General features: G+C 39.2%; 2 protein-coding genes across 2 annotated transcripts; one reads left to right on the top strand and one right to left on the bottom strand.

The window, feature by feature from the left end:
* Positions 1-1,782: 1,782 nt before the first annotated feature.
* On the bottom strand, positions 1,783-11,227 carry rab5ab (RAB5A, member RAS oncogene family, b). The gene is made up of 6 exons (XM_085292595.1): positions 11,020-11,227; positions 8,963-9,179; positions 7,981-8,132; positions 5,955-6,077; positions 5,617-5,710; positions 1,783-3,693 (listed from the first exon to the last, which is right to left on the bottom strand). Exons 2-6 carry the CDS (start codon positions 9,126-9,128, stop codon positions 3,578-3,580), a joined length of 651 nt encoding a protein of 216 aa, XP_085148721.1. The 5' UTR covers positions 9,129-9,179; positions 11,020-11,227; the 3' UTR covers positions 1,783-3,577.
* Positions 11,169-20,944, top strand: efhb (EF-hand domain family, member B). The gene is made up of 13 exons (XM_085292592.1): positions 11,169-11,737; positions 11,859-11,918; positions 12,168-12,311; positions 14,497-14,674; positions 15,180-15,290; positions 15,407-15,536; positions 15,664-15,741; positions 15,857-15,924; positions 16,029-16,183; positions 16,510-16,717; positions 16,864-17,076; positions 17,396-17,577; positions 20,791-20,944. Exons 1-13 carry the CDS (start codon positions 11,675-11,677, stop codon positions 20,935-20,937), a joined length of 1,737 nt encoding a protein of 578 aa, XP_085148718.1. The 5' UTR covers positions 11,169-11,674; the 3' UTR covers positions 20,938-20,944.
* Positions 20,945-21,920: the final 976 nt, after the last annotated feature.

The following is a 21,920-nucleotide window of genomic DNA, read 5'->3' on the forward strand; positions in this document are numbered from 1 at the left end:
GACTTCTTCAACTGATAGCAAGTAACCTAAGGTATGTACATTTGGATGGTAGGATCAGAATTTGGTGTAAATATTGGGGATGCTCGTGTTGGGGATATTTTCTTGGCACACTTGGAACCCCTTAGTACCAAAAGAGCATCATTTCACCTACGTGAGTATTGTTGCTGACCATGTCTATGCCTTTATGAACACAGTGGTGGCTCATATCGTCCAAACCTTGGTGCTTGAACATGACAGTGAGTTCACTGTACTCAAATGGTTTCCACATTCAGCAGATCTCAGTCTAATAAGAGTACCGTTAGGATGTGGTGGAACAGGGGTTCATGGATGTGCAGCTGACAAATCTGCAACAACTGTATGATGATCTCATGTCAAGAAGGACCAAAATCTCCGAAGAATGTTTCCAACACTTTGCTGAATCTATGCTATAAAGAATTAAGGCAAACGAAGAACCAGCATGGCATTAGCAAAGTGTAGCTAATGAATGGACTGATGAGTGCATGAGCACTTTTCCTGGTAATATTAACCATATAGTAAAAGCCACATACACATAACCAGTCACTTTAAAGCTTTTTAAAGATGCAGCATTCACACAGCAATGACGCATCAAAATGTATCACTTTATCATTTTGACTTGCAGCCTGAAGAAGCTGCAAGTCATTCTGCCGCTAGATTGAAATTGCAATTAAACTTAACTAAGATCAGTTTAATAATTTGTGATTTTAATGACTGAGACTTTGATGCTGACCTGTACTACAGAATATATAAACCAGGATATCTCAGCATTATTTATTTATTTATTTTACCTTTTCTATGTCAAGTGATTTGTGGGTCACTGCAAAGAAGGAAGATGCACAGCTAAATTCACAGGAATTTTTAACTTATATAGTAATCATTTATATCCACTATACGGAATAATAATTATTGCATATTTAGAATAATTATATGAGTAATATGTACAGTATACAAGTGATTTCATACAAGCAGGAGCTTACTCACTTGATCCTGGGAGGAGATGCAAATTCCTTGGAAGGTGTGTCGGGAAGGCCATCAGGACTCTGCCACCTCAAATATGTCACTGCTTGCTGTGCTGACCTTGTGAATGAGGGAACAGCTGAAAGTACTTTTTAGTATATATGGTGTCTATAAGAAAAAATATGAATGTTAGTGTCAGTAATGTTTATATAGGTGTATTTTTACACATGTGCATGTTGTACTACAAAAACCAAACAAAGCTGATGGCATATGCAAACAAGGAGCCAAATGCTTTGGCCACAGAGGTGTGGACTTTAAATGGTTTAGATAATGCAGAACACTGGTCAGGTCTTCTGGCACATTTGTGTCTCCATAACATCCAGCATTCAGTATTTTAATTTCACAAAATTACCTGCAAAGTTGATATTCTACCCATCATTTTAATCTTGACAGCTTGTGTTTAGTTTATTTGGCATGCTAGAAAACAATTACCTGGTAATTATACGCAACTTTAACTAACTCTTCTACAATGGGAGGGGTGTAATGTCAGTTCTGTTTGACATCAAGCTAAGATAGGCCAAAGAGGTTATTGTGATTGGTCTGATTTGCCTATTTATTAGGATTACACAGAACGTTATGAGTTATTAAGTATTTTATATAGATCCAGTCATTTTTGTTGAGATTCCTTATGACTCAATGTGACATGTGGCCAAATTGGACATTTTGCATCATATACTCACGAGGATATGGGCCTGACATGCAGTGTCCGACTGCTCCGCATATCACAACATGTTCAGAGCAAAAAGCTGTACAACAGACCTCTTTATTGGATTTATTAAGTTGTATTCAGACACTCAAAATGATCAGCCCATCACTAGTAATGCTGTTTTTACATCATTAAAATTCATTGAGCTGTAAGAGAGACCACCAGTTAGGTTAATTATGCTACTTCCTTATAGCCATAAGGTTAGCAAGTCCAATACAGTCCATCATATAAAATCGAAGGGCAGTCATCAATAATTAAAACATGATCAACACTGTGCAATGCAATAAAAGTTCCTTTCAAACACGACCATGGACCATTTCTGAGAAAAGTAACAAGACACCAGAGAGGGATTTTGTTAATAACACTACATATACCTAAAAAGACCACCACTGCTTAACATTTGACCAGTTTGTGACAAGGTCTAGAATGTAAATAAAAGAAGAAAAAAAATGCAGACCTATACTGAACTGTACAATTGTTCGGCATCTCTAGATAAATTTCCTGGTGAGCTTGCGAGCTCTGCAAGCTGTACTAAAGGAAGAAGACAACATTGCGACATTGCACCCTATAACAACATTAGAGTTTTTCGTTTTTTCCCCCCCACAGACTCGTGACATGGGGTGATAGTCCAATTTTCTGTTTGTATGCTGTCTGAATTTTTAAAACCACGCCCCTCCGTTCATCTACATTACCCAAACTGATGCAGGTTGACTACTGGCCTGAATGGAAACAGAGCAGGTTAGATAAGCTGAAAGTTTAAACATATCGCTAGTCATACATTCAAGTCTTTGCAAAACAGAATGTTCGGCACTCTTACGGTTTCCTGTTGATTTCTCTCTCTATGTCACTCCAAGTTTTTACTATGACACTGTGATGACAACATAAGAGCCTTCTTTAGGTCAAATTTTAGGTCAAACTCCACATTTTCGGCACCACAAAGGCTTGTTGTTGGGTATGATGTACAGAAATCTGACAAGCGTTGCTCTATGCATGGTTGCACATACTCAGGAGTCACATGTTTATAAAGACAGTTTCTTTTTTCCTTCTTCTTCTTCATGCTAGAATTTATTCAAACACCAAACAGTACCCAAATTTATTTTCCAGTCTCCCCTAAATGAAGTCCTGGAGGGATGCATCTTCTTGTGTAACAGATGTGAAGAGGGAGGGAAGGGTTGTTGGTTTGCACGATAATCATTTCCTGGCACCACTGAGACACCCAAGTGGCTCACAACAAACAGTCTGAGAATCCAGGCACCTCAAGATGGGGACAATTTGTTTTTTTCCAAATAGTGAGCACAGAAAAAAAAAAAAAAAAAAACCCAACCAAAAAGAAAAGATTAACACACATACGCACGCACACACACACACACACGGGCAACAAGAAGCCGACCCTGCCAAGTGGCAACACCTTCTCATCAGAAACTCATACAAAACATAATCACACGCTCACGGGTTTTTCGCTCGCTCATCTTTCTTAACCAGGGTTAGTCTTCCAAGTGAATATGAGATAAAAATGTGTTTTTCTTTTTTTGTCTTTTTTTTTTCCTTTAGGCGTTGTAGTGATACATGCATCCATTATACTGATATACACTTCTTAAAAAAAGTTTAAAAAAAAAAAAGAAAAAAGAGAGAGAACATCAAAAAAAAAAAAAAAAAGTATTAGAAATGCAGCTATACAGAGTCTTTTAGCTATTCCAGGGGAGTGAGGTTGAAGTCAGGTCTGACGTCAGAAAGCCAAGAAGCCCGATGTCCAGATGTTGTTCAGGTGAGAAGGAAGGGAGGAGCCAGAAGGAGGAGAGTGCATTTGTGTGGGGAGCATGAGCAGGAAGAGCTGGGTTAGTTAGCGCAGCATGGGCGGCTGGTGGGCTGAGCAGTCTCTGTCAGGTCCACTCCCCGGTTCCGTCCGGTGCTGGCTCCGGTCACTTGAGGCTCATTCTTGGGTAGTTTCTTTGCTGCAGTGAGAAAGACAGCGGATCAGTAATGCACCTACAGAAATTTTAGACAAGCAAAGACCACAACCTGACAGGTGATTACATCAAAAATTATTTGAAGAGTAACTTCAAATAAGCCCATTATTTTTGATACATTTTAGATAATACCTAATAATTTTTTCCAGTTGTAATTTTAGCTTTCAGAGATATATTCGAGATAAAATGTCTTTCATGTTCGAGTCGGTTTTGCAATAATGCTGTCACGACCTCCCTCTCTGTTTTTGCCCCTCCACAAAAGTCCAAATTTCCTTCCCAAAGCAGCGTGTCAGGGTGAAGAACCATTATGAGAAGTCGCTTTGAGATATTAATTAACTTACTAAGCAAATAATATGAGCCCTAAAATGTATTTTTGAAAACCCCTGAAAAGTATCTAGCACTGATTTCTGGCACAGCCTATATGTCTGTGTGAACAGTCACACCCCAACTGTTGCAACAATGCTAATGTCAGGGCAGGAATGCAGCTAACAGCTCTTACCAGCCATGCAGACATGACTGGTATTGTTTTTACTCTGTGAGTCATTGTCTCATCATGGCCACATGTGAAAACCACCTTTGTGCTAGTTCTTACAATAGGTCTCTAAGTACTTTGGCGGGTGTTAATTTGTCCAGGGATAGATTTTGTCAACACGATGTCATAACTTGCCATGACCTAGTCATGACACTTTAGAGGAGTGTGGCTAGGATCAAAATGAAGGTTTAGTCGGAAGATAGGTGTGGCCCCACACCTCAGTGGCGCTCTCACAGCCAAATGGTTTCCATTTTTTCCCCCTCCCTTTTATAAAGACTGATCCGCTTATAGTCTTCTCAAATACTTTCTGATAATATATTATTTTGCCTATTAAATGTTTAGAATTTCTCACACAGTGTGTGTCCATCATCAGTTAAAACATCTGGATGAAAAAGCAAAAAGCACTTCCACAGAACTGAGCGCAACTAATCAAGACCTTTCGCAATTTAAAAATAACTTGACATCGCTCTCTGGTGGACAAACTGTGTACTGCCTCAGTGATTACACCTCAAACTGCATTTTACAGTGCCAGCTGGCACACCACATTCTGCAAGACATTCCACCGAGTAGACTAAATAAATACAAAACTCAACTAAATATAGTTAAGCTTTCAGAAGCTGCATCACAGTCCCGACTGCATCTCTCAAACTTCCTTCAGCAACATGAAAGCTTAGCCGCGCGTCAACTCTCTGAGACCAAAACTAGATTCAGATTACAATATCTGTTCAAATGCAACATTACTCGAGGTTGCTGACAAAGTTTCAACAATCGGGGATAAAGATGGACGACTGAGTGAGCACTATACAACATATAATTTCAGAACCTGATGGATTAACTGCTATGGACCTAGTTGCAAACATCCCGCGTTACAAGTATCCACCATTTATCTGTGAATACACGAGTCATTTAGCAGCTGCTAACAAACCACACAGTTCACTTTAAAACCCGCCGGTTCTTGCTAACACTCTGCAGCGGCTTTTTTTCACTGATCCAGCTCATTAATGACAGATGATCACCTGCATATAAATACTGCACACACTCATTTAATATTTGCCAGGTTTATGGATTGAAGCCAACCGACTGCCCAGTAGTGCATTCCGGTAGCCTAATATTACACAACCTGCACTCAAATGCACACTTGGATGAAGGCAGTAAGAGCCTCTTGTGCACTTTATCATACAAATGCACACCCTGAGATGAATCCTACAATATTATATTTACACAACACGACAGGTGCACAGCCACTATCATTTCCTGTTAGTAAGGATACTTCAGAGACGTTTCAGTGTGCTTAAATACTACAGCTAGTGACTGGCTCTGAAGGTCACGAGCAGTATTTCACTTCATATTTGAAGTCCTGCGGCGGAGACACTTACCAATGGCCATGAAAATCTCATTCACGTTCATAGAGGTCTTCGCTGATGTTTCCATGAAAAGCAAGCTGTTGTCATCTGCGTATGACTGTGCATCCTGTGAAGGTTACACCAAAATTATTAGTTTTTCATAGTTTGAACTGACAAAGCAAGGAAGCAGCAGAGAAAGCCAAGTAGGCATGTTCCAAGCAGAGGATGTTTTTCTCTCGGCAGATTATTAACGACAATTATTCCAAGAATTATTTACTGTTAGCTTCAACAAATCCTGCCACAAAGTCTACTTTATTTGAAGATGACTTTGCGGCTCTGCGCACATCTTGAAGTTAATTAAGAAGACAAACCTGGAAGTCCAGTGCTCTCTTGTTTGCGAGATCAGCCTTGTTCCCAGCCAGGGCTATTACGATATTTGGACTGGCTTGTCTCTGAAGCTCTTTAACCCAATTCTTTGCCCGTACAAATGACTCCTGGAAAACAGATCAGGGAGGGGTAAGTGGAGGGGCTCAATTAGTGAAAATAGCAATAAGGCCTGTGTGATGGACGATAACAGGGAGACTTTCCCATGATGTCCGATTTGTCTATCTTTTAAAAAAAGTTCCAGGGGACACAATCATTATAGTGATGCTTTTGATGAGATATTACAGTAAACATCACAGTGTGCAGAGGCTGTACTACAATGACTTATGCAGCACAATAAACAAATGTTGCATTCAGCCCGATCTCTTTAAAACAGGGATGTCCAACTCCAGGCCTCAAGGGCCAGTGTCCTGCAGGTTTTAGATGTCACCCTGGGTCAACACACCTGAATCAAATGATTAGTTCATTACCAGGCCTCTGAAGAACTTCAAGACATGTTGAGGAGGTCATTTAACCATTTAAATCAGCTGTGTTGGATCAAGGACACATCTAAAACCTGCAGGACACCAGCCCTCGAGGCCTGGAGTTCGACACCTGTGCTTTAAAAGATTACCACCTTTAATAATAATAAAGAAATGTCAAAGCGCTTTATAGCTTTCTGTGCTTTGCTTTTATTAAAAGATAAGGGGAACGACTACTGACTTTGTCACTAAAGTAAAACCTACAGGAGAGAATAATGCTGACTTTAAACTCTGCTCTGTTCTATATTCGATTTGACTTGTATTAGCTTTTACACAAGAATGACTCACACCTATCCACATACATACAGTAGATGAAAGGAAAAATAATCTCTCTACATCCACATTTTAGTCATGCAGGCCAGGAAGCAATGCAACTTTCAGGTAATATGATATGTACGATAAAACTAGATTAGCTGCTCTCTTACTGGCAGCTGTTTCATTTATTTATCAGTTTGTTTAAAATGCTATCTATCGTGCTTTTCCCTTTTTCTCTCATTGGATATTGTTATGCTGGATCTCCACAGTACACACAAAAATCGACATCGACATTTGTGAAAGTAATCCCTGTGAGCCCAAATCTCAGACTTCAGGCTACTCTCTTTCAGCCACTCTGTTCTACTCTTGGCCCTGTATGTTGTCAGTATTAATCAGCCTTATGGTCACATCAGGCCCACAGCTCTGACTGAACACAAACTCCACCCACCTGCTGTTAGAACGTTTTGTTTACAAGGACTGAGAATTGTTTGAGATTCATTTTTTAATTTTCTTCCATATTTTTTGTTAGAATTCTTCCATTTTTAAGGTTAACGTTTTCCACCTAATGTCCAACTTTCTGTTTGAATTTGGTATTCTGCTTTTGCTTGGCTGTCACAGCACTTTGTAAACTCTGCATTTACAGGTGCTACACAACTTAAGTTCTTATTGTTAAAGGGCGGAGGAAGCAAGTTAAAAGAGCTCGTCTCAGCTGAGACTAGACAAGAGCTGAGAGGTTACACCCACTAATGTCCAGCAGAAGGTAAACAAGGAGGATCTGGAACTATGAATCACACAAAGCTACTCTGAGTTAAGAATAGGAGCATGAAGCTGGAAATTAGCATAATAGGTTCCCTCTAGGGCTGTTGAAGCAGACAAACATTGGAAACAGGACAAATCGTTAACCTGCACACTGTCTACATATTAAACAGAGAATAATATGTTCTCTTTGTGATGAAAATATGCTGACATATAACGCGTCCCTGACAATGCCCCCGGGAGACATCTAAGGTCTAAGCACTGTCTGCAAAACATTGTCTGTTGAGTGATGAGTCATTTCTTAATGTGTCAGGATACCAAAATAAGGTTCTGTTTTTAGCTTAACCACTGCTTAGAAATATTAAGGTGGAAAGCCCCACTACTTCCTCATCTTCGACAACAAAGTTGTTTGAGCTAGCAAAGGTAAATGAAAACAGGTGTGCCAACAGCTACACAGACATAAGCCTGGAATCTGACCAACCTCATTTGTAATATCATAGACCACGATGGCTGCCTGTGCACCCCTGTAGTACATGGGAGCCAGACTGTGGTAGCGCTCCTGACCGGCCGTGTCCCAGATCTCAAACTTGACTGTTGTGTCGTCCAAACATACCGTCTGAGTCAGGAAGGCAGCTGCAGGGGTACAAAGCAGACGGACCAGTGACAAGTGGGTCTTTAAATACTGAGCTACACAAATGTGTTTCAGTCAAGGTGACATGGCCCAATGTTGGAAACCAAAGGAATGACTTTGGGGATGACATTAAACATCCAAAATCAAAATGGGTGTGATTTGCTCAAAGGCACTTTTAAACCACATGTTAAACCTTAGTTTGAAAACTATGCTCTGTTTTAACTGAAATGAGAACTGTGAATAACACTTAAATGTTGTTTTTACCCAATCAGCTAATGCCAGCAGACCACTGACTGTAAAGGACTTTTTTTTTTATCTTAACACACAGCCTTGGACACAGACTAGTAGTGGTGGAATGGCAGGATGATTGGATTATTTTCAGTAGTGAGTACAGTAAAGGTGTCACCTGGCGCTGAGGGTGAGATTATCAAGATAACCAAAACGCAGTAACCTAATGGACCAAAATATTTGCATAGCTGCTTGTTCTAATAAGGCATTTTTATATTGACAATTCCTCACATTCCCCCTTTTCCCAACTGAATCTCATACTGGCTACATGCTCTTTTGAGGAGTTCCAGTTTCCCCTGGTGATACTTTCTCTGTTTTACTCCAACACACCTTGATGATTCTATAGCCTTACTTCTTAAATGAACTTTAGGCTCTGGGACTATGACTCTTAGTACAGCTATCTGCATGTAGCCGTTATGTTATCTAGCATAACATTTAGTAAATATTCCATTATGTGGTTTACTGGAAGTCTCAGAGATGGCCTGTTCACAGAGCAAAAACAAACACGCCAACACTGACTTATGATGACGTAAGGATTACGTACCTCCAATTGTGCTCTCTTGGAATTCATGAAACTGACCCTTAACGAAACGAAGTACAAGGCTTGACTTTCCCACCGCGGACTCTCCTAAAAGCACGAGTTTGAACTGGCAAATCTTGTTGCCTGCGTTTGGCCCATTGGGTCGCGTGGCTCCGCCTCTACTTGCCATGTCACACTGTCTGGTCTCGTCCCCGGGATGTGAAAAACTGTAGAAAAACACCTGAGCAGGAGAAAGAAAATAAAGCAAGGTGTCATTATAAAAGAAGATCTTATTAACTGATACAAAAATGAAAGATAATAAGAATTTATGTGGTAATTTTGCCTTTGCAAAACATTTAGTCCCTGCAAAAACCAAAGTGCCAGTTCAGGGTTTTTCCTGTATTTAATACACTTTGGGGAGAGGACAAAATCTCTGGAAGCCACCAAAGTAAAATAAAAACAAAAAAAGAAAAAGAAAAAGGGAAATGCATCCCCCTGGTTAAGTAATATAACATGCTCATTTTATCAATACACAGACCAACTGTCAACCCTAAAAGGCAGATTGTGAACCAGGACAAACCCTGCAATTGATCAGTGTTTTAAATTATTCACCTTTAGCCTTTGGTTAATGACCCACACCACTATTCCTAAATCTAAAAATACCGCTTTTAGAACTCTTCATAAAAAGCTCCTGGAAACTACTTTTTTAAATGCATAGAGATGCGTATAGAGCTGCGTATCAGGGCAATTGATATTTGATCTGTTAAATTTTATAATGTTGTTTTAACTATATTTCTTTTAAAATAAGAAGTCCAAATCCAAAGGCAAAATGCCACGGCTAATCCCGTAAACATGAATGGAAACTTACTCTAGTTTGGTACAAATTGACACATTACACATAATTTCAAATTACCGGACTCTCATTCAGCTACAAACATTAGTTGGATGTCCGCTATAGTAACAAGCAGCAATACCAGATTTAAAGAGAGAGAGAGAGAGAGAGAGAGAGAGAGAGAGAGAGAGAGAGAGAGAGAGAGAAAAACTTTGCCTGACAGCATGTTCAAAGTTTCGGAAACTGATGTCATACATATATTTATACTTGTGCCTCTAACGTTATTACCCTGTACCACTTCAACAACAATTACAAATGGCAAGTTCAACAACTGTTCTGGCAGTGAAAACCCCAACACTCACACACAAACAACGTGTGTGTGTGTGGCTTCAACTACGTGAGGCAGACAGAAAGAGGACACATGTCCACCAGTCTGGACACATGTGTGGGAAAAAGTATTTGGGTCAATTTAGTGGTTTTGTTGTTTGTCTTTCATGATTTTGTAGTCAAACAAACAACAGCCACAACAACAGATTACCTCTGTAACCTAGACATTAACCATTTCCACCATCAAACTAAACACAGAACATCGCTCCAAAAATAATTGCTGTCAACTTCGAGCGTCGAAATCGCGTTACGACACAGAGATCACCACAAATAACTTGTTGTGTTGTTGCCGAGTGGATCGTTTTAGTTGGTAGCAACTGCTAGCGTTAGCAACATAGCTAGCTCATAAGTTCAAAATGCCTAGTCCAAAACCCAATCTGCGTTTGTTATAAAGCATGATTTCGCTTGATTAACGCTGGCGTGAGTGCGGGTAGCAGCATACCAATCAAGCTTATACGCACTAAATATGACACTTACATAAGTTCTGAAAATGCTCAAACTCAGATGATGGAGATTTGGGTGTGTACAGCTAGTGACAGCTAGCTAACGTTAGCTCCGTGACGGTGAATTAGTGAAGTAGCTTATCAAGCAGCGTTTGAAAGAGAACTGCAACTGTTTGTGAGAGTAAAAGTGGATTAATGCTAATGTGTGGGTGATCTAAACGTGATGATACCTTCAGATTTATCAGCAGAACAACGTTAACTAGGCTAAGTTGTACGGCCCTTCCAGTGTCGGCTAGCTAATGTTAGCTAGCCAAATAATAGGTACTGGGCAGGCTAACGTTGTTCAGCTGCGGCCGCATCGGGAGGAGCCCTCCAGATAGCCTACAGCTAGTCAGCTAAAGCTAATATTAGCTACTTACCTATCAAAAACAGGAGCGTAGTTAATGGTAAAGGTATCTCCAGGACAGTATTTGCAGTACTTCAACGTATGTTCACAGTGTGTCGAGTATCCAACCAGCTGCTGAAACGTTAGATTTCATAAGGCTCAGCGATCTCGCTCTCCCACTTCTTTCAACTTCCCTTTTCGCATTGTACGAAGGATGATGACAGATCGTATGACTGGAATTCACAATCCGCCTGCGTATCAGGGTGGCCAACCAATCACACGCCAGGATTCATACCAAATTTATTGAAATATGTCTGTCTCCAAAATAACAAAAGAGAGTATTTACATTTTTTTTTTATCTTTAAGCTAGTGAGCTAAAAGCAGGGATTGCGGTTCAAGGTTAATGCCACTGACTCAAAGCAATAAATACATTAGACAATGTGTTTTATTTTGGACAAGTTAGTCATTCACATGGTCTCCCCATTGGTTATCACAATCTTTGATTCGCTTGAAAGGTATTTTAAACCAAACTAGAGTATTAAGTTGAATTGCTGAACTATGTTGCTAGGCAACGGTACTTAAACAGGTGCACAGCTCTGCGTCCGAGCACGACAGAAACCCGTTTGGCCTTAAAAACTTCCCATACCTAGTTAGAGACAAACTTTACAAAGGCTCTATCTAAATTCATTATGACTGACATTAACACGTCTAGCGAAGTGAAATGTACTGACAGAATCCGAAATATACCGAAAGTAAGTCTATTTTAAGATAGCTTATCCTGTGCTATCGTACTGCTATTGTATTGTTTTAGTAAAATAGACCTTTATTTCTCTAATATTAACCATAGTGAACTTTTTTTTTTCTTTAATGCAGGCCGGGAAATTAATACCTCCAGGAGACAGTGTCAAAATCTGCTTACGAGAAGTGGAAAGAGTGAGTTCATTTTTATGTGTTTAGACATGGCATTCAGAGCATCCGGAAGTGGGGATAATTGTTGGAAAGTATAACTTCCAAGGGAAACCCCCCCCCCGAAAAATCACTTGAAGCTCTTTGGACGTCTCTATCTATTATCTCAGTTTAAAACAGTTGTTTTACATCTGTTGGGATTATTAATCAGATTTATTATTTTTTTTAGACAAAATGTGTGAAATTGTGGGTTAACTCTTTCCCTGTAAATTTCAGCCCACGACTCCACCGGTGGTGAGGAAATTCCGCAATAGCAACCAGCCCGGACCAGGAACTATCCGAGTCCACACAGGGAAGGCAAATGACCCAGATGTTGGCAGCACTCTTGTTCATGGTGTCATCACCAAAGCACCCCTCACTGTGAGTATGAGCTTCCTGTGATTGTTAAAGGGACAACAGGGAAGGTTTTTAACTAAACTGAAATTTGATAGGTTGATATTTTGTTTAGATCATGACCAATGACTCATGTATTGCTCTGCTTGGTAGTGGATTTAAGGCTCATATAACTTAAATGGAATTGACACAATAAATGAAATGGCATTTATACAGTGCAGAAAATTAAATATAATATAGTATATAAAATTTTCTGGACACACTGTATATTTTTTATTCCATATATATGGAATTTATTTATTTTGTTTTGTTTATACTGCTGTACATCTTTGATGTATGGTAGTACTACAATTTCCTTCACTATTTTACAAAGTATGACTGTGCAATCACAATAAAAAGTTACACTTGAACTAGCACTTAAACTAGCACTTGCTACAAATAATATCCTGTATGTAACTGTGTACAACTGTACTGTTGTTTAAGTTGGACTTTGACTTTGACTTTAGTGACTTAAGTATGGAAGGAAGGAAGTCTCACCACCTTACAGTTGATAAAGTAGTAATAGATTTCATTTCAAGATTTGGAGGATGCTCATATGTGAATTTTTACCTTTTGTACATCAATTTATGATAAAAAAAAATGTCAAAAACATTGGCAAAAGTTCAAACTATCCTGGATTAAAATACAGTGAGGCTCTCACTTATTCTGTTTTTGTTATCCCTGTTAAGTTTGTGTTCAAATGTGTATGATTTACTTTTGTTTGTACTCTTCATGATTTATGACAAGCTTTAGAGTGCAGATATCAGATATAAGGCTACTTTTGTGCACATTCAAAGCACACATACAGTATACAGGACTGCGCTGTGCACATTGAAGAGAATGGCAACCTCAACATTGAAGTTTACCGGAAGCCCACACACACGGACCAGTACCTCCTCTTTGATTCCCATCACCCTCTGGAACACAAACTTGGGGTAATTAGGACCCTACACCACCGGGCAGAACATGTTCCCTCTAAGCCTGAAGGGAAAAAGAAGGAACACACACATGTAAAGGAAGCACTTAAAACATGCGGTTATCTTAATTGGGCGTTCTCTTTCGAGGATGCCAACGTTCACATTTTGGACAGAGAGGACAGATGGTTTGAAAGTAAATGGCTTCTTTCACTGTGAGCGACCATCTTTGAACAGAGGCGGTGGTTTACGACACCAACTCTCTGCCATCTATAATCCAGTTTTGAGATCCCTTCCCAGACGCCTTAACGCCCACTCACATCCTGGGCCATCTGACCTCAGGAAATCACATGATAGGGTGGGGCCAGGTTTCACAATGAGCTCACCCGAAACCCTGGCTGATTGTGACCCACACCCGCTTTCACACCTTGGCTCATGTGATTAGGTAGAGGATCATCAGGGGTCCTTTGTCCCTCTTTGGGGGGAAACTCCCACTGGGTTTAAATCTGGGACTCTCCACCATTTGACCCTTAGAACTGAAGAAGCTTCTCGGATGAGAGGTGAAACGTCTTCAAGCAACTTAAAGAAGTCCAGACGCTTTTCTTTCCAAGCTCCTTTGACTACAATGACCTGGATGACTGAGAACCTTCACAGACACACATACAGTATCTGTGTTTTGGGATGCTCTTTTGGACTTGAGCACATATCAACTGAGATTGATAATGATCAACAAATTATAAGGGATGGAAAATATTAATGTAGGATTACTTAGGAAATGATCAACAACACTTGAAAAAGCACTGGCTCACTACTTACTGGCTTTGTCGTAGAATGAAAAAGCCTAATATTGGACCTTCTCTTCCATTTTCCTTCTTTTCTGACCTGCCTGTGTGCACATGGCATTAGAGGCAAAGCGGTGCAAGAGGATGTATTTGTACGTTTGTATGTTGGAAGTAAAAACGATCTACCCCTGTCAGACGCATTTATTGTACTGCTGTATTATAGTGGTTTCCCTAAGTAAGTCATTTGCTTTTTTCATGATTTTATGTTACCCCTCAAATTGAATTTTCCTAAGAAGCAGACATTGATGATGGTTTTTCTATTTGCTTTCTGGAGTTTTCTCTGTATTCACATCTGTTTTGTGATGTCACCGTGTTTGGAAGCTGGTGCACAATGTTGCTTTGAGTAGAAAATTTAAAGTATACAATGACACATTTAGAATACTGACTGACAATAATCGTTTTACATCATTCCTACAGAGTGAAAGCTTGCTAAATCCATCCCCAAAGACCTTGTTCCAGCAGAAGTTACAAGAACTAAGTGAATCTGTATATGCCTCAAATAAGAAGGCTCCTCTAGGCAGATCATGTGTCCAACATTCTGAACTCCCCCCATTGTGTAATGAGAAAACTACATTTGGCATAAAAACAGTAAAAGGTATGTATAACATTAAATAAGTCAAAAGCTAATAAAACAACAAGAAAGTTGGTTTAACCTCCTAAGACCGAAACTCATGGCATGCATTTTTAATTTCTCTTTGCTATTTGAGCTATTTGGGACCTGATGAATGTAAAAACAAAGGATTACGTGATTTTATTTTATTTTTTTACCTGAGTTTTGTTTCTAAGAAAAATGTGATCCACATATGAGGACATTCACTTTAAATTTTGATAGAACAGTGGCAGTATAATGTCCTTGTAAGTGGATATCGGGCTCTTGTAGGGCAAAATTTAGTATTTTGGTCTAGACAACCCAAAATGTGATGTCCACATATGTGGACACCAGGTCCCAGGAGGCTAAGTTTGTAATGGTTGTGTGCTGTCATTGAAACATTTTAAAACTTTTACATTTTTTGTTTTACATTCTAAGTTTTCTTATATTTATATATTTTTCTTATATTTCTTTATATATTTTCTGACTATCTCCCGTTCCTTTCATCAAGGTTTGGGTGTGCGTGAGATTATTAACCCTGCAAAAACAGCACAGGAGGTAGAGAGGGAAGCTGAGGTGGCACATGATGCTTACATCCGTAGCCGTAATGCCTATTTTGTTGGTAAGAATGAAGAAAATCATACTATTGATGCTGTCTTTACTCTTTCCACTAACGGTCTATTTCTGGAATTCATTTCATCATTTTCACCACAGTGTGATTATCTTACTTTATTCCAGGTGAACAAATTAATAGAAATTATGACAGGACTCGTTACAGTAAAGACAGCAGGTTTGGGATCCTCACACCTCATTTCAACGATGGCCGTAATCTTGGCAAAACTCTTCATTGGCTGGGTGAATCACAGAAGTAAGCACCGAAATAAAGTGGCCATGCAGCAAATTCTTTTGTTTTTCCTTAACACTGCATATCTGCTCCTTGTCCTTCTAATTTAAAAAGTGAAAGCCAACTCGAATTGTTCATATTTTTTTCTTAGGTTTTACAATCCAGCTGCTTGGAAGAGATCTGGGAACAGAGAGAAGATAGCACAACAAATGGGCAAAACCATCGTCAAGTACTTTTTTTTTTTTTTTTTTTTTTTTTAAACTGTCTGTAATGAAACATATGAGACCTGTAATTATCTCACTAAGATTTTATTAAATTTTCCCATTTCTTTTCATGTTCTTCAGGAGAGAAAAAACGTTGCCTGTTCTGCCTGATCACACGTTTGGAATGGTCTTACCACCAGATGATTTTGGTAAATTTTGTATAAAAATGTTCTCCCGCCTTACATACGGGAATATTTGGTGTGTCCTTAGAAAAATCTTTTTCAGTTGAAGACAACAAATACTTCCTTTGCAGGCATTGGAGAGCTGATCTACTCCACAGGTCCACGGCAGTACACGAGAGGCCCAGACAGACAGCGCAGCCTGGTGAATGCAGTGAGGCATCACCTCAAGAAGGTCAACTTTGAAAACTTCCCCTCCTTGCTAAAGGCATTCAGACATTATGACAAGGTATGAATAGACTCACAACAGGTTGCCAACTTGTGTTTGATAAGTCAAAGTGCTGGTAGTAAGGAAGTCAAGCTGTTGGTTTTAAGATAAAGCCAGTGATGTGTGACTCTGTGGTAAGATGATTTTCAAAGTAATAGAGCTTTAATTCTCATTTTGCAGACTTGTGTCACACTTCTAAACACATACCGAAGTCTGTATGGGTTCAAAGGGTTGTTATTTATGAAACTAGAAACCAGTACCAAATATTTTGCCCATTGCCTACAGATTCTACATGTTCAAAATGTGTTTATAGGGATTATGAATCTGTTTTTTATGTTAATTACCAGAAAGGAAAGGGGATGATTGACAAAGAGGACCTGCGTGCAGTGTGTCATCAGTTCCAGCTGAACGTCAGTGAGTCGGTCCTGGATGACCTGATGGACTACTGTGACACAGACAAGGACGGGTTTATCAACTTTCTGGAGTTTGCCAACTTTCTCAACTGGAAAGACAAAATGCCCATCAACATTCGAGAGCAGTGCATTATTGCAAATGGTAAGAAGAAGGCAATTTAATCTATCGGTTGATTTTATGCTTCATCACAGAACTAAAACTGCACTGATACCACCGACAATATGGAATGCCAAAAGACGACAGATTTAAGTAGTTTTTACATTTTGGTCTGATTAATTTATCTGCAGAGCGTCAAACCAGCTCAGCTCCAGGTGACATAGAAAGAGTGACAGCACAGCTTCATGCCTGTCGGTTGGTTGATCTTGAGGACTTGCAGCCTGTTGAGCCAGGCAGCTCACTGAAAACTCTTAGAAGCCTTAGGCAGACAAGGGCAGCCCCAGACCACTTCAGAACTACCTCCTCCCTCATCGGGGCTGCAGGCGCTGGTCGTTTCCCATCAGGTAAGTCAGGAGACTTTAAGCTGACAAATATGTTTTGCGCTATTAAAGCTGCTTCTCGCTTTGGACAAGATTAAGGAAGGAATATACCAGGAATCCACTGTCATTCACTTCTTCTTAAACACAGATCTTCCTCATGACACAGTTCAAATCACTGTCGTACCAACTCATCAAAACCAGCCATTTTTAATAAAATCAAATACATGAGATATTTTAGATTGTGCATATTTAAAAACATCCTTTTGTATTTTAGAAATGTTTTACGTAGTTTGCTTACTTTTTACTCCCTTCCCTGTACATCATCTGGTCTCTCTTTAAATAGATGGACGTACATACGGGATCCCATCTGTGCGCTCAGATCTTCCAGCTCCTCGCATTAAAAGAGTCAGTGACAAAAACAATTATGGCGATACATCCACAGCTGGAGATCTTCTACATCCATCAGTTCATGCCCTGCAAGGTGTTTATGAGGAACATTTCTTCTGTCCTCGCAGCAAGGAGGAGGTACAGCCTATAGATGAGACTGGGGTGGCACTGTCTATCTTTCAAATCTCACCATCTTTTATTATTTGTATGAAAAAGAACATTATTGTTATTATTATTTGCCAACAGAAACAATTTTACATTTTTTTTCTGACACAGAGGAAAAAAGTTATCACAGCATTGTGCTTTTGAAGTTAGGATAAGTGAGATAAGCGTTTAAAAAGTTATTACACTATAGGTCAGTTGATGCACAACAATGGGGTCTGTTCCATAAAATAAACACCACTGATGTGGGTAATCTCATTTACTGCATCAAAGTCTGGCCCATATAATGTATCTGCCTAAGAAAGGCTTATGTCTGAGTTTTTCTTTTTTCTTTGTTTTTTAAAGATCAATTCAGAATCTTTGCTGGCAGTAAGTCAAACTCATTTCTCATGGATGCTGAACTCTGACCTCTGCCAGGGCTGCCTTTTGTCACTGATTCTGTTCAGTTTTTATGGACAGTTTTTGCTGGAGAGATTTCATGTCTTGGCTGGCTTAGGAATGACTTGGTGTCCCCCCACAATGGTGGAAGAATTACATGCATAAATACGTCTAAATGTGAAATTACTGAAGGCAGGGCTCTAGAGTGCGACCAGCAACCAAATTTTTCAATTTCGTGTGTACATTTGAAAGTACAGGTGGATAGAGAGAGGTGAGTAGCTGGAATAAAGCGATATCAATTCATTAAATCTTGAATCGAGTTTTAAATATAAATGTATTTTGCGGCAGAATCTCAGGTTAAAGCTCACAAAACTATTTGAACAACCACCAAACAGTAAATGAGAGCAGGTAAACGGATTCCACACAAAGATGTAAACACAGAGCTTGGACCCGACGCATCAGAATCAGCTTTCTCTTTCTCGGCTTTCTCACCTGACAGCATGGACATGCCATCAGGGCTGAAAGCCGACAGCTCGCTGATTCTGAAGCATCGGTCTGCTTTGTGTTTACGTCTTTTTTGTGCTAGATTCTGAGCTGCAGGTTTTGTCTCTCTCCAACCAAATTTACTGAACCAGCAGCAAAACAAGACCCAAACTACGCTTCACATTTAATAAATGTCGTCATGAATTCCCTCTTACCTTTGCTGTTTTGCTTTCACCACGATAAAAATCACGCTGTTGTTTTTAGTTTGTTTGTTTGTTGTTGTTTTTTTGGTTTTTTTTTTACTTAGGCTTTCTCATCAGAGGTCATTTAATTTCTGCTGTTCAATACTGAAGAAATTTAAACTTTTTAAAATTATGCAAAATATGCATAATTACTACTGCAGTATATTTTCAAGGTTATCTGCTAGAATCAGAATCAGAATCAGAATGGGGTTTATTGCCAAATGTTGAGCAGGTTTACAACATTAGGAAATTGCTGCGGTGCTTCAGTGCAAACACAGTGTCATAAATAGCACTTAAATAGACATGGAAAAAAATAAAAGTAGGGATAAGAATTAAAAGTGCTACGTGGGAAGATATGTGCATGAGATATACATGAGATATATACATGAGAATAAGAATTAAGAGTGCTACGTTGAAAGATATAGCCAGATATAGCCAGGCCAGGAAAATCTCCTTCATGTTTTTCTGTGTTTTATCCTCAGTTACTTTGATACAAAGGCATCTGCTGCTGTGATGCTACACCTCTGATAAAGCCTCACATGTATCAGTACTGATAAATGATCAGAATTATAATATTTCTGACTGTCTGGGTAAAAATTAATCTAATCGAATCGGGACCTTGTAATTCGGAATCGAATGGATTATAGAAATCAGTGACGATGCCCAGCCTTAGTGAGTAGCCTAGGCCTGACAGAAGTGGATGTAGGTGTGGGTAATAAAAAAAGATGAAAAGAACTATTGATAACTTTTTTGTTAAGTTAAGGCCTGATCCGCCTGAAATTCATAGCCAGTGCTCTGACATGGAGCCATCAATCTCTGAACGCTGAAAAAGCACAGTGTATCCAGAAAACACATTATATGCTGCGATAAATGCACTGTCCAAGTGTCCCCTCTCCCCACTGCCTTTCAGTGACAGGCAGCAGCAAACAGGTCGTCAAAAGAGGCCAATGTGATGATTAAGTTTAACATTGTCTACAATATTGCCAAAGCATTTTAAGCACAAGCACTTTTTCAGTAACTTATCTTTCTTGTAGAACTGTGCTCCAAATAAAGAACTTTGTGTTGACAAGATTGTTAGTTAATCATTTGCAAATCAATATTGTCTGTATGGACAGAAAATTTCCCCCCCAAAAAGTGCGAAGTGTAAAACTGCGGTGTTAAGCGGTGCAGTTGAAAAATTTGGGTGCTCTTAAATTTTGTGCTGGTGCGCCTAAGAAAAGTCGCACCAGCACAACCTTGGCAACAAGTTAGTCTAGAGCCCTGGAAGGTGTAGAAATACAGTATAAAATGCAAATGAAATGGTGAAAGTAATCAGGAGTCCTTCCAGAGAGCTGAAAAATAAAGTCAGAACAGAAGTACCAGAAAGTGCAGTTCCTCTAAGACCACTTAAGGCTGGCTTCAGAAGTGTGTCAGCTCCTCTAGAATCTCATGTTTAAAGTAGAGCAGATATAAACCATTTTGGTGTCCACAGCTAATTTCCCGCTTTATTAGAACATTTTTAAAAATAACTAGTTTAAACTGTAAACGCCAAATGTAGGAATAATTAAGCGCATGGCTGCTCTGAGTGTCACGTAGGTGCCAAGACACTCTTCTAACCTCAATTAATTCAAGTTACTGAACAAGACTGTCCAAGAGGTCTCCACTCATGAGTTTTCAGTTAAATTGAAGCAAGAATTTTTTATGTTAGCACTAATTAACAATCTGTGGATGCAGCTTACTAAGTCAGGTTGGTAGCCTTAGCTAATAGCGTAGCCCCCCCTCACTCTTGTCCATTTACGAGCCATTCTGGTTCCAAACACATAACCAAAGATTCAACAAACAAAATACCAACCCCAATCCGTCAAAGTTACCGTCTATAGTCCAGTCCAGTCTTTTATACATATTATGGTCTTTCTGTTATCAGCCTGCCAGATTTAAAAATATTTTACCATAGAGAGTTGGGGGCTGCCAGACTCCATTTATGAAAGAATAACAGAGCGATGACAGTGATGAGTAAGAAATGGCAGACAACAGTGTGCCTGAGCAGCTTCACTGCTTGACTTCATTGCTTGAATCTTTCTTACTGTTACTGACATATTTCTTACAGATTGCAACAATCTTCAGGAATGCTGGTGTGAATATTTCGGAGGAGACGTTTGAGGAAGCCTGGGAACTCGCGTCAATGAAGCAACCGACCAGGGAGGTTTGTGTGGAGAATTTCCGCAACGTTCTCAGGGAAATAAAAGCAATGTAATACCGAAGGGTTTTTTTTTTTTTTTAACACTAACAATTTTCCTCATCCATAGAAGTTTGTCCTTCTCACAAAAATTTGTTTTAGTTTGTTAGGAAAGCTTTTTTTTAAACGACCATTCTCATAATTCTCACAGCTTATTGTCAGCTAAAGTCTTTTTTAAGAGCAGGAAAGAACGCTGTTTGCATTTCCTCTGTCTTTGCAACAGGGGAACTTGCAGTGCATAGGCTGTTTAAATGATTTCAGAGTCAGCTATGAAAGATCTGCATTGATATGAAAATATTCCAAAGAGACTGAGTTAAATTTGAATCCTTTCTGTGCTGCTACAGTCTTCAACAAAACAAAAACTACTGCTGATGAAAACTGCATCTTCTACACAATCGCGTGTTATATATTTTATGGATAAAGATCTACTTACCTGAATTAAAATTAAAATGTAAAAATATATAAAAAGGACGCAAGAAATGAAACTGTTTTTAAAAATATTGACCTATTTTTTGGATTAAGGCTTTGTAGGTTGCTGCCTTTTATGTTATTTAATGAATTTGCTGGAAGCCACTTAACAGTTTCTGGCAGAACACCCATTCAAAAAGGAGGTTATGTGAAGAGACATACTGCACTTGCTGTGGTATTTTATTTTTTTCACTATATGGAATTATTTCTTGTGTCATTGAATTGGTCGTATGCAATGTTACGCTGAAGACCTGAGATGTTCTTTGAAGCTCTATTTTCATCACTGGGAACAGCAACAAACAACTTATCTCCTTTATGCATCAGAGCAGATTTTACAGCTATTAAGCACATTTTTTACTTTAGGCACTCTTGAGATTTCCTCAGAGAGCACACACAGGTGTACTTTTTCATACCAAACATCACAGATTTTTGGGTCCCATTCAAAACTTGTTTTGATCTATAGTTTGTTTATCTTGCCTGAATATCGTGTCTGTATCAGTATAACAAAAGTGCACACACACAAATGAATATCA

The sequence above is a fragment of the Mchenga conophoros genome, linkage group LG11 (genome assembly GCF_057382185.1).
Source record: "Mchenga conophoros isolate Kocher_MC1m ecotype Shallow Benthic linkage group LG11, M_conophoros_male_GT1.1, whole genome shotgun sequence".
Classification (NCBI taxonomy): domain Eukaryota; kingdom Metazoa; phylum Chordata; class Actinopteri; order Cichliformes; family Cichlidae; genus Mchenga; species Mchenga conophoros.

What these genes read in the sequence shown, in the direction of transcription:
- efhb (XM_085292592.1), top strand. Translation starts at nt 11,675, where the DNA reads ATGACTGACATTAACACGTCTAGCGAAGTGAAATGTACTGACAGAATC. An exon ending in TCACCAAAGCACCCCTCACT is followed by an intron (nt 12,312 to 14,496) that starts GTGAGTATGAGC and finishes TCATTCCTACAG; the next exon opens with AGTGAAAGCTTGCTAAATCC. An exon ending in GCAGTGCATTATTGCAAATG is followed by an intron (nt 16,718 to 16,863) that starts GTAAGAAGAAGG and finishes ATTTATCTGCAG; the next exon opens with AGCGTCAAACCAGCTCAGCT.
- rab5ab (XM_085292595.1), bottom strand. Translation starts at nt 9,128, where the DNA reads ATGGCAAGTAGAGGCGGAGCCACGCGACCCAATGGGCCAAACGCAGGC. An exon ending in TCTATGATATTACAAATGAG is followed by an intron (nt 6,078 to 7,980) that starts GTTGGTCAGATT and finishes TCTGTTTTCCAG; the next exon opens with GAGTCATTTGTACGGGCAAA. An exon ending in AGAGAGCACTGGACTTCCAG is followed by an intron (nt 5,711 to 5,954) that starts GTTTGTCTTCTT and finishes TAACCTTCACAG; the next exon opens with GATGCACAGTCATACGCAGA.